General features: G+C 32.8%; 2 protein-coding genes and 1 long non-coding RNA gene across 6 annotated transcripts; 2 read left to right on the top strand and 1 right to left on the bottom strand.

Moving 5' to 3' along the window:
- The first annotated feature begins 42 nt into the window (after positions 1-42).
- LOC110911699 (protein LAZ1) lies at positions 43-4,788 on the top strand. The gene is made up of 8 exons (XM_022156330.1): positions 43-396; positions 1,457-1,513; positions 2,271-2,379; positions 2,479-2,663; positions 2,745-2,833; positions 2,921-3,182; positions 3,392-3,640; positions 4,332-4,788. Exons 1-8 carry the CDS (start codon positions 193-195, stop codon positions 4,662-4,664), a joined length of 1,488 nt encoding a protein of 495 aa, XP_022012022.1. The 5' UTR covers positions 43-192; the 3' UTR covers positions 4,665-4,788.
- Positions 4,789-5,385: 597 nt separating this feature from the next.
- LOC110911698 lies at positions 5,386-12,155 on the bottom strand. Of its 3 annotated transcripts, XR_002577263.2 has the most exons (8): positions 10,978-12,154; positions 9,656-9,726; positions 9,495-9,558; positions 8,586-8,641; positions 7,674-7,992; positions 7,359-7,609; positions 6,003-6,046; positions 5,386-5,632 (listed from the first exon to the last, which is right to left on the bottom strand). It is a non-coding gene; the product is annotated as an uncharacterized LOC110911698 (long non-coding RNA). The 3 variants fall into 3 exon arrangements; XR_004882109.1 differs by having other exon boundaries at positions 9,495-9,726; positions 10,978-12,155; XR_004882108.1 differs by lacking the exon at positions 9,495-9,558 and having other exon boundaries at positions 10,978-12,152.
- An 888-nt stretch (positions 12,156-13,043) lies between these two features.
- Positions 13,044-14,950, top strand: LOC110911696. Of its 2 annotated transcripts, none has more exons than XM_022156328.2 (2): positions 13,044-13,319; positions 14,232-14,950. In XM_022156328.2, exons 1-2 carry the CDS (start codon positions 13,074-13,076, stop codon positions 14,829-14,831), a joined length of 846 nt encoding a protein of 281 aa, XP_022012020.1. In that variant the 5' UTR covers positions 13,044-13,073; the 3' UTR covers positions 14,832-14,950. The 2 variants fall into 2 exon arrangements, with proteins under 2 accessions (XP_022012020.1, XP_022012019.1); XM_022156327.2 differs by having other exon boundaries at positions 13,050-13,319; positions 14,229-14,950.
- The last annotated feature ends 23 nt before the right edge of the window (positions 14,951-14,973 follow it).

Genomic DNA, 14,973 nt, shown 5'->3' with positions numbered 1-14,973 from the left:
GATATATTATCCAAAAATAAGATGAAAAGGTGGCAGATTTCATTTCCATAAGATCACACCATTGTATATTTTTCAGTTTTATTGATGGATCAAAATCTTGATACGTTCTCCAATTTCACCACCAAATCCAGTGGCTAATTAATTAGGTTTTGAGTTGTGCATGCATCGATCACTCAATTTTTCTTTCTTCTCATGGTGTTCGTATTCAAGAATCATTCTCCTTTTGTGGATCAAAATTCATTGATGAAGAAGATACGAGGATTAGCGTTGATGGGTATCCTTAAATACTCCGCATTTCCATGGACTACATTAGTTGCTGCTGTCTTCGTGTTTGTCAGTCTCACCTTATCAATCTTCCTCTTGTTCCAGCACCTATCTGCTTACAAGAACCCTGAGGTCTCTCTTCTCTTCTCTTCTCTTTCACACACACATTAATTAATTAATTAAACTCTTGATTGTTTCGGCTTCGCCTGTTATAACTGTCTGTCATAGCCTTAACTTTGCCTTGTATATTTTTATTAGGGGTAGTGTAGGTAAAAGGGTTAGGGATTTTGGTGGGTTTGATTAGGGCTGTAAACGAACCGAACGTTGAGCGAACCGTTCGTGAACTGTTCGGCGGGAAGTTCGTTTATGTTCTTTTGTTTAGTAAATGAATGAACACGAACAAGAAATTCCGTTCGTTAAGTTAAACGAACGAACATGAACAGAGGTTGCGTTCGTTCGTTTATGTTCGTGAACGTTTGGTAATCTGTCTGTTTATGTCGTGAGCGTTCGGTAATGAGTTCATTTATGTTTGCTTGTTAATATTTATTAGTTTTAGTTTGTTTAAAGGTTTTTATATGTTGTATTTTGTTTTATTATTTCTAGTTTTTAAAATTTTGAAACCCTGGTTATCTTATATGCCTCTTACAACATGCCACATTTCACTATTTCAATCTTAGTTTGTGTTAAAGCTTGACAAACTCTTAATTTTGTGTTTATCATGTTTTTGATAATCACGCCAACTGTGTTCAGATAATTATCTTAAGTGTTTATTTATTTTTTGTTGATTCTTCGTAATGTTTGTGATGAAAATGCATATTTTATTCTAAAATGAATATTGTGTTCATAAACGGCGTTTGTGCTCATTTATGTTCATGAACATTTGTTAGAGTTCATTAGCATATGGTAAGTGTTCGTGAACAGTTCACGAACATGTTCGTTTCCTTAATGAACGAACACGAACAAGAAATCTCGTTCGGTAAGCGTTCGTGAACAGTTCATGAACAAGCTTGTTCCTTAACGAACGAACACGAACAAGGCCTTGTTCGTGTTCGTTCGGTTCGTTTACAGCCCTAGGTTTGATTGTTTGTTTTGGCTTCGAGTTTTAGGACTTTGTATAGAATGCAGGTGGATGATGTTATAAGTGTTCTTGATGAGTCAATCTTACTAAGTCTAGCTACTTTTTGGTTTGCAGGAACAGAAGTTTTTGTTTGGTATCGTGCTCATGGTACCAAGTTATGCTGTTGAATCTGTAAGTGGTTTACAATTGATCGAATTGTTACTACAATGGATGAATCTTTGGAAGAAAGTATAGGAATGGCATTTAAGATCTAAGAATACCGCGTTTCACTTGTGTAGTATTGATCCATATGTAGTCTTTGTTGTAACTAATGATGTTTGAACATATGGGAAGATTTAAGGTAACCGTTATAGGACTAGAGTTTGCTTATTTGACAGCCAGATCATATAGGGAAAATTAGGATGTCAAATGAAGTCGGGATGAAACAGATCTCATGTAAACGAACAAACATAACCATCCGTAGGCAGGGTCTAGGGAGGGTGAGGAGAGGTTGCTCCGGCTCAACAAACCTTAATACTTTTTTACAAATACAAATAACATATAGTACATACTAATAGTAGAAGATGACAGAAAATGGTATACATGAGATCTGATGTATGTTCATATTTAGGTTTTTTAACCTTTCAACTAATGTGCGTATCATTTACCATAAATGCAAATGCTAAAGATTTACGGTTATGTTGTACGAAACTATAAACTTCAAGGGGTGGCATAGTGATAAGCATCTCTTTCTCCTCTAGTAGAGGTATTATTATGTTCAAATCCAGCTTCCACTGGTTTCCTATTTTACCCCTTGAAGAACACCTGCCCAACGTAAGTCGAGATTTACCTGGTCCCAGGGTCTTGGTGGGTCCTGTGAGTTTTCTATAACATGGTCACCAAAAAAGAAGGCGTGAATACGTATTATAACTAGAACTTTTATGCGCAGTTTGTGTCGCTATTGAATCCATCGATTAGCCTTGAAATCGAGATACTGAGAGATTGCTATGAAGCTTTTGCAATGTATTGCTTTGGGAGATATCTTATTGCATGCTTGGGTATGTGGCTTCCAAAACATGAATCTCTTTCCTTAACATGTACATACATATTATCAAAGATTATGAATAACTTTCCTTTCTTTCTTTCTTTCACGCAAGGGGGTGAGAAGCGGGCGATTAATTTCATGGAAAGGGAAGGACGTGCGGGTCAAAGAAGCCCGTTGCTAGACCAAACTTCCGAAAAAGGAACCATCCACCATATTTTTCCAATGAATTTGTTTTTAGAACCATGGAAACTCGGCCAGCGGGTTTACCAAATCATGAAAGCTGGAATCGTTCAATACGTAAGTTTTCTCATCAAGAAAAAAAAAAAAAACCTTCAGTACAGTTTTCATCCCATTGACAGTTTATGTGTTTTCCAACAGATGATCATAAAAGCTGTTACATCTGTTTTGGCTGTGTTTCTAGAAGCCTTTGATGTATACTGTGAAGGAGACTTCAAGTGGGGATGTGGGTAAGATAACAGTTTAGGTGGTGTATATTGTGAAGGAGACTTGAGGGTTGACTAATTGACTAATGTTCAGTTTATCAAACTATGCAGGTACCCTTACATGGCTGTCGTTATAAACTTCAGTCAGACATGGGCTTTATATTGCTTAGTTCAGTTTTATGAAATCACAAAGCATGAACTGTCGCATATCAATCCGTTGTCAAAGTTTCTAACGTTTAAGTCAATTGTATTCCTGACATGGTGGCAAGGCGTCGCTATTGCCCTTCTTTTTTCTTTCGGGTTAGTCAGAAGTCCAATCGCTCAAGAGCTGCAGTTCAAATCAAGCATACAGAACTTTTTCATCTGTATTGAGGTAATTTTTTTCATTTAAATCTATTCAGCGCTTGTTGCCTGTCTACCTTCTGTTTTGATGTGACTTGGCAAGTTTTTTAGTGAAAAATGAGATACTTCTGTAAAAAAAAAAAAAAAAAAAAATGTACTTTTAGTTAGATGTGTTCATTGTTTTGAAAAGTTTTGTTATAGTTTTGAAATTTAACTGGTGCTTGTTTGAATCAAGAACAGATGGGGATTGCTTCAATGGTTCACTTATATGTGTTTCCATCTGAACCATACAAGCTAATGGGAGATTATTTTACGGGCGATTTCTCTGTTCTCGGCGATTATTCTAGTGACTGTCCTTTAGACCCTGATGAAGTTAGAGACAGTGAACGCCGCACAAAACTACGGCTCCCGCGACCAGCTGATGATGTCAAGATCAAAACCGCCATTCGAGAAAGCGTGCGTGATGTTTTCGTTGGTGGTGGTGGATATGTAAGTTTTTCTGTTTTGTTTTTAACCAATTCACAATTTTCATCCATGTGGATTTTCAAAGGTTGTAGATGACGAGCATATTTTGGTCATTTGCCCATTTATTACAACCTGCCAACCCGTTTGACTCATTTAGATAAATGGGTTAAACAAACAGTGTTCGGGTTGCAACAATATAAGTGTGTCCTGTCTTGATACAAATAAATAGAGTAAAATACCATTTTCGTTGATACAAATAAATAGAGTAAAATGCCATTTTCGTCCGTGAAGGGCTTATGCGACTTTCGTCCAAAGGTTTGTTTTTACTTTTTACGCATCTGGATCCAAAAGGTTTGAAATCTTGCTATTTTCATCCGACTTGTTAACTCCATCCATTTTTTTTAATGTTAAGTCAAGGGTATTTCCGTCATATTAGCTATTTGTTTTGTTTATTTTCTATACCAAAATGGCAAGTTTAAATGACGGAAATACCCCTGACTTGACGTTAAAAAACAAACCTTCGGACGAAAGTCGCAAAAGTGACCAAGCCTCAGGGACGAAAATGGTGTTTTACTCCAAATAAATATATTGCTCATGTTTGGACCCACCAATCCAATATACAATAACCCAACACGACTGACACCCCTGGTTTTCACTTTCTTCGTCATATTCCAAATCATCGGTTTCATGGTAGTTAACCGACTTTTTGATACAGATTGTTAGTGATCTAAGGTTTACAGTGAACCAAGCAAGGGTACCAGTAGAAAAGGGGATCACAAAGTTTAATGCAAAGCTGCACAAAAAATTTGAAAACATAAAGAAGGGAGATAAGGATCCTGGAACAAGAGATGACAGTTGTCTTACTAAACAGAGAGTAATACGCGGGATCGATGATCCCCTTCTAAACGGGAGTTATAGCGACAGTGGCGACTCTAAGAAGAAAAGGCACCGCAGGAGCTATACAAGTGGCGGTGAGATTATTACTGACCAAAGCTTGAAGTTTGGTCGGTATGAGGTTCGCGGAAGTAGGTGGGTTACCAAGGATTAGTTGTGTTGGTTAACTGGAACACGACTCGACTCGTTTCATATGGGAAATGATGTTTGAAAAAGGTTGTAACATGGATGTAACAGCCATTTGATTTTCATATAATCAAAGTTTTTGTTTTTCTCTTGCTTTAGCTGTGATGATGAAGTTCTTGTTGGTACATTTAACTGCCAATGTGTGCCAATGATAGATTACGTTAAAAATAAGAATTATTAAGTAATGTAATGTTAGGTTTCTTGAGCCTTTAAAACTCAATTAAATATAATAACTTATGCCAATAATTGTTATTAGTATTACTTTAATCACAAAATATTCATTTTTCTAAAGTGTGTTTACATATCTAATTTTACTTGTGTATTGTTTTTTTTTTTTTTCACATCACATAAACTAATGTGATACCACACGCGTATAGATTTATGCATATGTTATTATTTGCGTATATATACACATGTTACATGTATTATTCTTTACGAATAAAATGAAAATCAGAGGCGTGCATAGTCAGTTTTGGCTCTAATCGAACCAAAAACGGAAATTTGATTTTTCTGTTTCAATTTAACGCGAGGTTTGGCTCGGTTATGACTGGTTATTGCTTAGAGCATCTAAGCATGAAACTTTTGACCCATGAATATGAGCCATAACAAATATTAAAACAAACTCGGTGCGATTCAGTTCAATTTTGAAAAGAGAACCAAACCAACGGTTAATATATTGAGTCGGGGTTTTCAATTATATATATATATGGAACCCATTAAGTGGGAGTTAACTTTGAAATCCATCTTGACCGTCGGATCATGCTGAGATTAAATCTCAGCCCTTTAAACTCCCAAAAATAACCACTCTAATGGAGGTTATTTGCAGTTTTCTGCAGGTGGTTTTGTTCCAGAAATTTAGGCCCATGATCTCCACTCCTCTTGCAAGTTTCCTCCAGAAATTTAGGCCCATGATCTTGTGCTATATAATGCACCTGCCTGTAACAAGTTCAAACATATTCGATCAAGCATTTCAGCAAAAAAAATGAAGCAAAGCATAACTGAACTCGAACTAGGCGACCAAAAGTGTTCTACCAATGAAAATCAATCTCCCTTACCATCTTTATCGGCCACTACAGCAAAGGTTAGTAAAACCATTTGTTTACAAACCTGCTACTGTCACTATACATACACTAAACTTTTGTATTGATTTTGTTGTTTTAGGAGATCACCGTCAAGAATCCGTTCATAAAAAGTGGACCAGAATGTTATCAGGTTTTTATTTTTATTTGATACTCTTAATATAAACTTAGATATTTCTATCATCAACAATTTTGATTGATTTTTTATTTTAGGAAATGAAACTTACCATTCTGGATGATGAGCAGCAGAAAACGTTGTTTCATAATGGACCTGCATGTAATCAGGTTAATACCGTTAATATAAACTTATAACTCTTGATATGTTCATGATCATCAATTTTCATTGATTTCTTATTTCAGGAAATGGGACTTGCTAATTTGGATGATGAGCAGAAAACAATAAAAAAACATGGAGCAGCTTGTGATGAGGTATCTATTTCCAAACTATAAATTTCCAAATTTTTGTTGCTTTGATGGTTGTAAGATGTGTATTGAGTGTTTTTCAAAAAAAAAAGTTGTTTTTTTTAAGTTTTAACCCAAAGGTTTTTATGTTTCTCATTTTAAACCTTTTGACATTTTTAGTTTTAACCTAAAGTTTTCCAACTTTTCAATTTAACCCCAAGACTTTCTTATTTTCCTATTATTACTATTATTATTTTATTATTATTATTATTAAAAAAAATTATTATTATTATTATTATTAAAAAAATTTATTATTATTATTATTATTATTATTATTATTTATCATTATTACTTTTAACTATTTTTTTATTATTATTTATTATTACTATTTTTATTATTATTTTTTATTATTATTACAATTTAGAATGGTATTGAGGGTGGCATTCATTAATTTAGAATCGTATTGAGGGTGGCATTCGTTAAGGGTGGCATTCATTAAGTGTTTTAACAAAACAGTCATTACAATATACCTTTTATTATAATTATTATTCCTATTATTACTATTATTATTTTTATTATTTTATTATTTTATTATTATTATTATTATTATTAAAAAAAAATTATTATTATTATTATCATTTATCATTATTATTTTTAACTATTTTTTATTATTATTTATTATTACTATTTTTATTATTATTTTTTATTATTATTACTATTTTTATTATTATTTTTATTATTATTACAATTTATTATTATTATTATTATTATTTATTATTATTATTTATTATTTATTATTATTTATTATATATTATTATTATTATTATTATTATTTTGCCACCACTAATTCTTTTTTTTATTATTTATTATTATTATTTTTATTATTTTTTTATTGTTATTATTAAAAAAAATTGTTATTATTATTATTATTATTATTATTTAACTATTATTTTTTATTATTATTTATTATTATTATTTTATTATTATTATTATTATTAAAATTTATTATTATTATTAATATTTATTATATATTATTATTATTATTATTATTATTATTTTTATTATTTTGCCACGACTAATAAAATCCAATAGATCGATAGCGTATAATTGTCCTTCTATATTGACAGACCCAAAATATAAAAGCACCGGCCTTGCTGAATGTACAGACTCAAAAAGACTACCTGCTAAAATCGGGATCCACTGGCTTGAGTGGCAGTGGCAATAATTTAGGAGTAAGTGAATGGTTGGTCCTCCTCAAGTTGTGTAATATATTGGCAGCAAACCTGGAGGCATAGATGGCTGCACCAAGACATGGGGAGGTACCGGTGGCAGTGTGTGCTACTGCATCCTGGACTTCTGCCTCCCACGATGTCTACGCCAAGCAGCCTGTATAAAACAAGCTCCCCATGTCCTCCAATGTTGCGAGTAGTACCTGACAAGTTTAACATTCTCTTAGATTGTATATAAATATGATAAGTTAAGTAAAGAAAGATTACCGAAACGTATGCTGGAAGCGCTTGCTGTGTAGTCTCCTGAACTGGTAGGCTACAATCTTGAGGTCATTAGCTTTAAGTGAAAACGCTTCGACATCTGTAATCACTCTCACAGTTGTCGTTGAGAGGGGGAGAGTCGAAGACAGGTTTGGATCCAAAGCCCATGTGAGTAGCTCATCTCCACAAAAGTCACCTGCCTTGAGGTTACTAGAGTTAAAGAAGCCCCTTCTTCCACCATTTGTAGTCACAGTTAGCAAGTCTCCGCGCATTAAAAACAGCATCTCATCTACCGGATCTCCCTCTCGCACTATGTAGCTATTCTCTGTGTAAAGACAAATTATTTGTGAGTAAAATACAAAAGTTCGGTTTTAAACACCTTAACTCATTTTTTACCCTACATATAACATTTTAAAAGTAAATATTGGAAATACTTTATTTTTAAAAGAAAATTGTTATTAATCAGGCTTGAATGTAAATTTTTTTTTTTAGAAAACAACTCATAAATGTGGATGGTTTTTCAAAGTCACAAAATATGTGGAAGCTATTTTTCAGCAATTCAGTTTTTTTTTCACTCTTATGTTTATGATTATTCTTATTAGTTTTATATTATTATCATAAAACACTAACTATCATAATAATAATATTATTATTATTATTATTATTATTATTATTATTATTATTAGTAGTAGTATTATTATTATTATTATTATTTAATTATTATTATTATTATTTATTATTATTATTTTTATTTTTTATTATTAGTATTGTTATTTATTATTATTATTAAAATATTAAAATTTATTATTATTATTATTATTTATTATTTTATTACATTTTTTATTATTATTAATATTTATTATTATTATTTATTATCATGCAATTAAGGAGTGACATCAACATTTATGAGGTACTCACCTGCGAGTAACTGCCCTTCAAAGGACCAAATTGTCCAAAAGATCTCGAGTCTTCATCTACAGCAAATCAGTTTTTTTTCAATTTTATGTTACCCAAAAAATGGCATGTTCTTCATCTACAAAGCATTCTTATTTGCTTATCAAGTTCAAAGCATTCTTAAATATAGTCAGCCACTTTTGAATTTAAATTTAATCTAACTGAAAAAAAAAAACTGATTTGCTGAAATATGGCCATTTTTTAGGTAACATAAAACTGAAATATAGCCAGCCACTTTTGAACAACATTACAAATAAAAGCTAATTTATATTAAGTGTACACAAAGCTAATTTATATTAAATTATCTAATATAGAGGTAAACTATTAAATCAAACTTTTATTACTAATAGTTTTAACATCAAATTAATAATATCAACATAACATGATAAATGGTTAAACCTTTGCAGTTTTCTGACCTGATGGGTTGCTCCACATTTTGTGCCCATGATCTCCTACTTTTTAGAGCCCATGATCTCCACTCCAGGTCTAATAGATTTAAATCTAGATAACTTTTTAGATGATCTTTTGTTATTCTTGATTGATTGAGTTTGACTTATTTATTTAGGCTAATTTTAATTATGATGATTTAACCTTTTTCCCCCAACTCATTTACTACAGGTGGATGATATATTTTTAATAAAGAACATGAAGTATATAAGTATTTTTAATCCTTTAAAAAAATATAAGTATTTTTAATAGAGAAAATGAAGTATATAAGTAAAATATATTTTTATCCTAAACCGGAATATTGTTGAATGAATAGCTTAATAACTTGATAAACTAAATAAAGATGTGTTCTTATGACGGTTCTTAAATTTGAATAAATCGACACGAAGTTTTCCAGACATTAGATGTGGTTTAATTATATCGCACCTCTACAAATGTGGCACTATTACTCATGACTTTCTCGGTACGCCTTGTACTCAGGTGTTGTTGCCTATATTCATGTAAGGATAATATATAAAGGGCAATTGGGAAATTACACTAAACCTACAGGTGCAAAACATGATATAAAACTGAAAAAGAATACTCACAAAGTTTATGTTGAGAGAAGACATGAACATTCAAACCCTTGACCTTTGATGTCAGACCGGCCAAATTAAACCTGGCAAACACGAAAGTAACTTCATTAAACAATAGAGTGCTAAATCATGGTGTAAAGTAGAGAGAACACCCCTCAACGCAATCAAGGTTATGTTGAGCGAATAGACCTACCCTTTGACTTTTGAGGTCATCAAGATCAGGGCCGGCCCAGAGGGTGTGCAGAGTGTGCCACCGCTCTGGGCCCCCAAAATTTGGGGCCCAATACTTTTTTTTTCATTCGGTTTACGCTTAATAGCGCTTTGAGTCCGCATATATTCACCCTATTTTGACCGACCCATATCTTGCCCCTTATTCAAAATTCATGTATTCACCATTGGTTCAAGCTTAATTTGCATGTAGAGAGAAGTGTAAGGGAAACATGAGAAAAAATAACAATCTTTTGTTTTTTGTTTATATCTTTTGATGGTATCGTTTGATTTATAAAAAAAATAGGCCCTTACAGATAAATAACATGATCTAGGGCCCGAAAAAAATTTTAAGTTTTTTTTTATGTACATATTTTAAAAAATTTGTATGTTTTTAAATGAAAAATCTTAAAGGGCCTATATTTATGAACCAAAAACGTTAAAGCTCAACTGTTTTTACCAATCAAATTCAAAAGACCAACTGTTTTAGTGTGTAATGGATTAACGACTTGGGCAAAATCAATAAACAAACATAATGGATTAATGAATAGGTCCCAAAATTTTTATCACGCACAGGGCCAAAAATTCTTTCGTGATTTTTGAAGACGGCCCTGATCAAGATTATCAGTAAACTTTTAACATCAACACAAAGTCTTTAAATTGTGAAAATTAAATTTAACTCAAAAAGCAACCTGCTTTCCTTTGAGAAAACAAAATACCCTTTGACTTTTGAGGTCAAATGCATCACATTTTGACATTACCAGAGATCAAGATCCTTTAAATCAAGAAAATACAAGACTTTATAACTTTTAGCAGCACAGATAAACAATTAATTTGAATAAGAATTAACCATCTAACTCTACAGATTATCAAGAAGTACATGAACCCAAAACTTATATCATATTAGTATCATTTTAATATACATGTTTATAGACCATGTCCCAAATCATACTATTTCACGATGCATATATACACAGACAGAATATATACACATACATATATTACAAATTCTCAAAAAATCAACAAACAAAAACTTTCAAGGGTTAGCATGGTGATAGGCGTTTGATTAGATATTAGGGTATTGAGAAAACAAAAGATCTTCCAAGTAACTTAACAACAAGAATTACCTCAACTTGATGTTGCAATGATTGGATTATTTCATCAAGAACACCACCATGTTTTACCGGTGAACTTGTCGGAAGGAATTAAAGTCGCCGCGTATGTGCTCCGATCTCCGATCTCTCCCGTTCTCCGATCTCTCTCTCTCTCTCTCTCTCTCTGGACAGGGCAGCGTATGTGCGGCGAGTTAAGATGAAGACGGAGCTTGGGGTTGTGTGGCGACATGCGAGCAAGCACGGGACGCCGGTAGCCGGCCGTAACCGGTACCGGTCGCCGATGATCGGACAGAGAAACCAGAGGGCTGAAAGATGATGTCGGCTGCTGAATGTGTCTCTATGGTTTTAGGGTTTTTATTATAACACACTCACTTATATATTTAGGTTGAATAAATGGGTTGGGCCAAGTGTAAATCAAACTCATTTTGTTAGGTTAGAGATTATGAGCCCAATTATTATTATTTCTATTTCCATTTTTTATGTGCCAACAAAACGAGTTGGGTAAAATCAAATATATTAGAATTTAGTAAAGTACATGTCGGGTAAAACCGGGGTTAAGTACATGTCGGGTAAAACCGAGTCCAACAAAACGAGTTGGGTAAAATCAAATATATTAGAATTTAGTAAGGTTATAGAGACCTATTAATAATATCCTATAATTTTGAAGGCCTACTTATAAAATAAAATTACACAAACATGTGACATTGACTGAGAATTTTGATATACATTATAGGGATATTGGATTTAAATAATCTTAACTTTCACCAATTGACCAATAACAATGATTTTTACCGTACCACTCCCGACTTTCAACTTACCCAATAATAAATTGACCTTAATTTGAATTATGTATAGCATCCCAAAGGCACAATAAATATAATATTCTTAAAGGGATTAAATTATGTTTTTATAATAAAATAATATGTTAACCTTATTTTGAATTCGTATAAGTTATAAATTTTCAAATCAATATCTTCAACTACTACAATTATAACAACACATTCAATTTTTGTTTTTTGTCATATAACATTAAAGTTGTAGGTCTAATTGATAATGGATGTGCATTCCATTGTTGACTATTTTTCATCTCTCACACAATACGGAGTTTGGTATACCGTTACATTCGTTTGGGTCGACTTTGTTTTGTCTATCGCTGGTGAAAACAAATTATTGGTTATCTTTCTCGATCAAGCCGTAAGTGTCATTTTTCTTTCTTTTTAAATAAAAATTTATTTCTTACTTAAATCACTAAAAATCTCTTTATCTTTCAGAGACAAAAAGTAGCCACATTCATCCCAGCATCTTTAATTCACTTTTACGATGACATGAATTTGGTTGGCAACATGTTTGTATTAAGCCGTTTCCAAATTGAAAACTTCGAATACAAAGAGTGGCCAAAACATGAAAGGCACATCTTGGTTTTTGGTGACTTCAAGATCGTAATTAGTGAATATACTAAACTTATTAAAATGACACCATTTCATGTTTTGCCACTCTGTCATTTTTATTTTATATTGTTGTGTGGTTGTACACTGTTCACGTTCGTTTTCCTTTTATAAGTTAAAAATGGTGCTTTTGTTTATAATGTTGTTTAGATTTGTGTCCACTTAATGTGGGTGTTTGAGATTGCTTATTTTGAGCTCCTTTTAAGTTTTTGACCTCTTAAAAGTTAATAGGTCATTTTTATAGTTTTTGGATAATGTGTTTTGAGAACGAGGTTTAGTGGTTTGCAAAGAAGAAAAGAAAAAGTTAGATGGTTGCAACCTTTTCAAAAAAGGATATGGAAAAGAAGAAAAGGAAAAGCGTTGCTGAACACCCTCAATATACATTATCTTTGTTTGTTACACTGTTAGCGTAAGCCGTCCAACGGACGGGTATTAAACTAGTTAATTTGGTTTCGGTTCAATTAATCAGTTTTTATCTCTCAATCTAGTAAAAATAGTGTCATTCAAATCCTGAATTCAGTTTCATATCTAAAAAAATAAAATAAAATAAATAAATAGAGTGAAGTGAGCACTTTAGTTGGGGCACAAGTACCATGCACCTACCTACTCACCATACACACCTTTTAACTTTTAACCTTGTGGAACCCTGAACACTTCCACTCTATGAACAAATCACACACCCACACATACACACAGACAATGGGGATGAAAGGACACCCAGAGAGCAACTACGGTGTAGTTGGTGGTGGCGGTGGGTGGATGAAGAAGAAAACGACAGTGGCGACGGTGGTTGTTCTGGTGGCGTTAATGGGAGTGATGGTGGTTCAAAAGGTTAAAGACAGGCGCTTGTTTAACCTTGTCATCAAAGACAAAGATCGCCAAATTATATCTCTTCGCCTCCTCTTGCAGGTAGTTAATTAGTTATATGTTCATAAGACTCTTAAAACCATCCAAACGGAAGCACATCGGTTTTAGATCAAAAGTAACGATTTTTGTTAGGAACTTTGAACCAGCCATTTAGCTTTTATTATTATATGATTTTTTTTTTCATTTATTGGAATATGTAGATATTTGTGTGTTGCAACCAATTAACTATGAACAATTTTTTTTATTATTAGAGTTAACTGCGATTTTAATCCATGTGGTTTGGTTTATTTTGCGTTCAAAGGTTTGAAACGTTGCCATTTTAGTTCAAATAATTTTAAACGTTGCCATTTTAGTCCAATGGGTTAACTTCATCCATTTTTTCGTTAACTAGAAGAGGAATTCGATCATTTTATATAGCCAAATTTCCCTTCTAGTTAACAAAAGAATTACATATAAAATGACCGAATTGCCCTCCTAGTTAACAGAAAAAATAGATGGAGTTAACACAGTGGACTAAAATGGCAACATTTGAAACTATTTGGACTAAAATGGTAACATTTCAAACATTTGGACTAAACTGGCAAAATGGCCAAACCATATCGACTAAAGTGGCATTTAACTCTTATGTATTTAAAATAAGATGATTTAACAACTTAAAAAACTAATCACTATGTATTTAAAATAAGATGATTTAACAACTTAAAAAACTTCTATATCAATTCAAACTAATGTTTTTAAAGACAAAAAATCAATTGAAACCGCAAAATTAGCAAAACATAACTGCCATTTCGCCAACTTGGTAAAACCGGCCGGTTTGGTTTGGTTTGTCAATCCTCGAAAATGTAGCTAGTGGTTCGGCCAGAAATTGTTGTCAAAACCGGACAGTGAACACCACATCTTCTCATGTTTGGTATTTTGGTAACAAACTATGTTACTTGCTATTGATGGCAGAAGGAAAGGCAGTATGCAAAAGAAAACAAAAAGAAGAATCAAGATTTGGCTGCAAAACTGTACTCCTTTGGAACCCAGAAGATTGAACTCACTAACAAGATCATGGAGATGAGATCCACCATTGGTTCGTTGAAAGACGAACAACGAGTTCTAGAATTGGCAATTGATGAAAAGCAGAACCAAATCAAACAGAAAGAATCTGAAATCAAAGATTTAAAAAGCAGTCTGCAACCTCCACCAAAAATCTGGTCCGTTAGCTCCGATGACCCATCAAACCGAGAGGTCAACTTGACCAATAAGGTCAATGTCATGAACCCAGATGTCAAAGTTCAAACGCCTAAAGACGAAAAACTTGCAGGTTCAAAAGACCACAAAGATGATGCAAAGATTGAAATGCACAATACCATTGATGGTCAAGATGATAAAAGTCAACTGAAAGCAAACCCTGATGTGGGCCCAACAGAAGTTCATCATGAGACTAATAAGACCAGAAGTGAATCTGAGAGGATGGATGAAGATGAAACAGAGACAGAAGCGGATTTGGATTCTTCTAAAAATGGAACAGAAGCCGATCAAGATTACAAGGAAGAAACGGAAGAGTGATGAAAATTTCATATTTCATATTTCATATTTTCATCCTATCTTTAGATAATGTTCTTATTAGAAGTAACTCCTAAATTGTGTTTTTCAGAATCGAATTCTAAACGACATTTAGACCCTGTAACTGGAATTCAAGATGTTTGAA

This window comes from Helianthus annuus, chromosome 15, assembly GCF_002127325.2.
Source record: "Helianthus annuus cultivar XRQ/B chromosome 15, HanXRQr2.0-SUNRISE, whole genome shotgun sequence".
NCBI lineage: Eukaryota > Viridiplantae > Streptophyta > Magnoliopsida > Asterales > Asteraceae > Helianthus > Helianthus annuus.
Note: the sequence above shows the minus strand (reverse complement) of the source record. Positions and strands in the feature narration are given on the sequence as shown.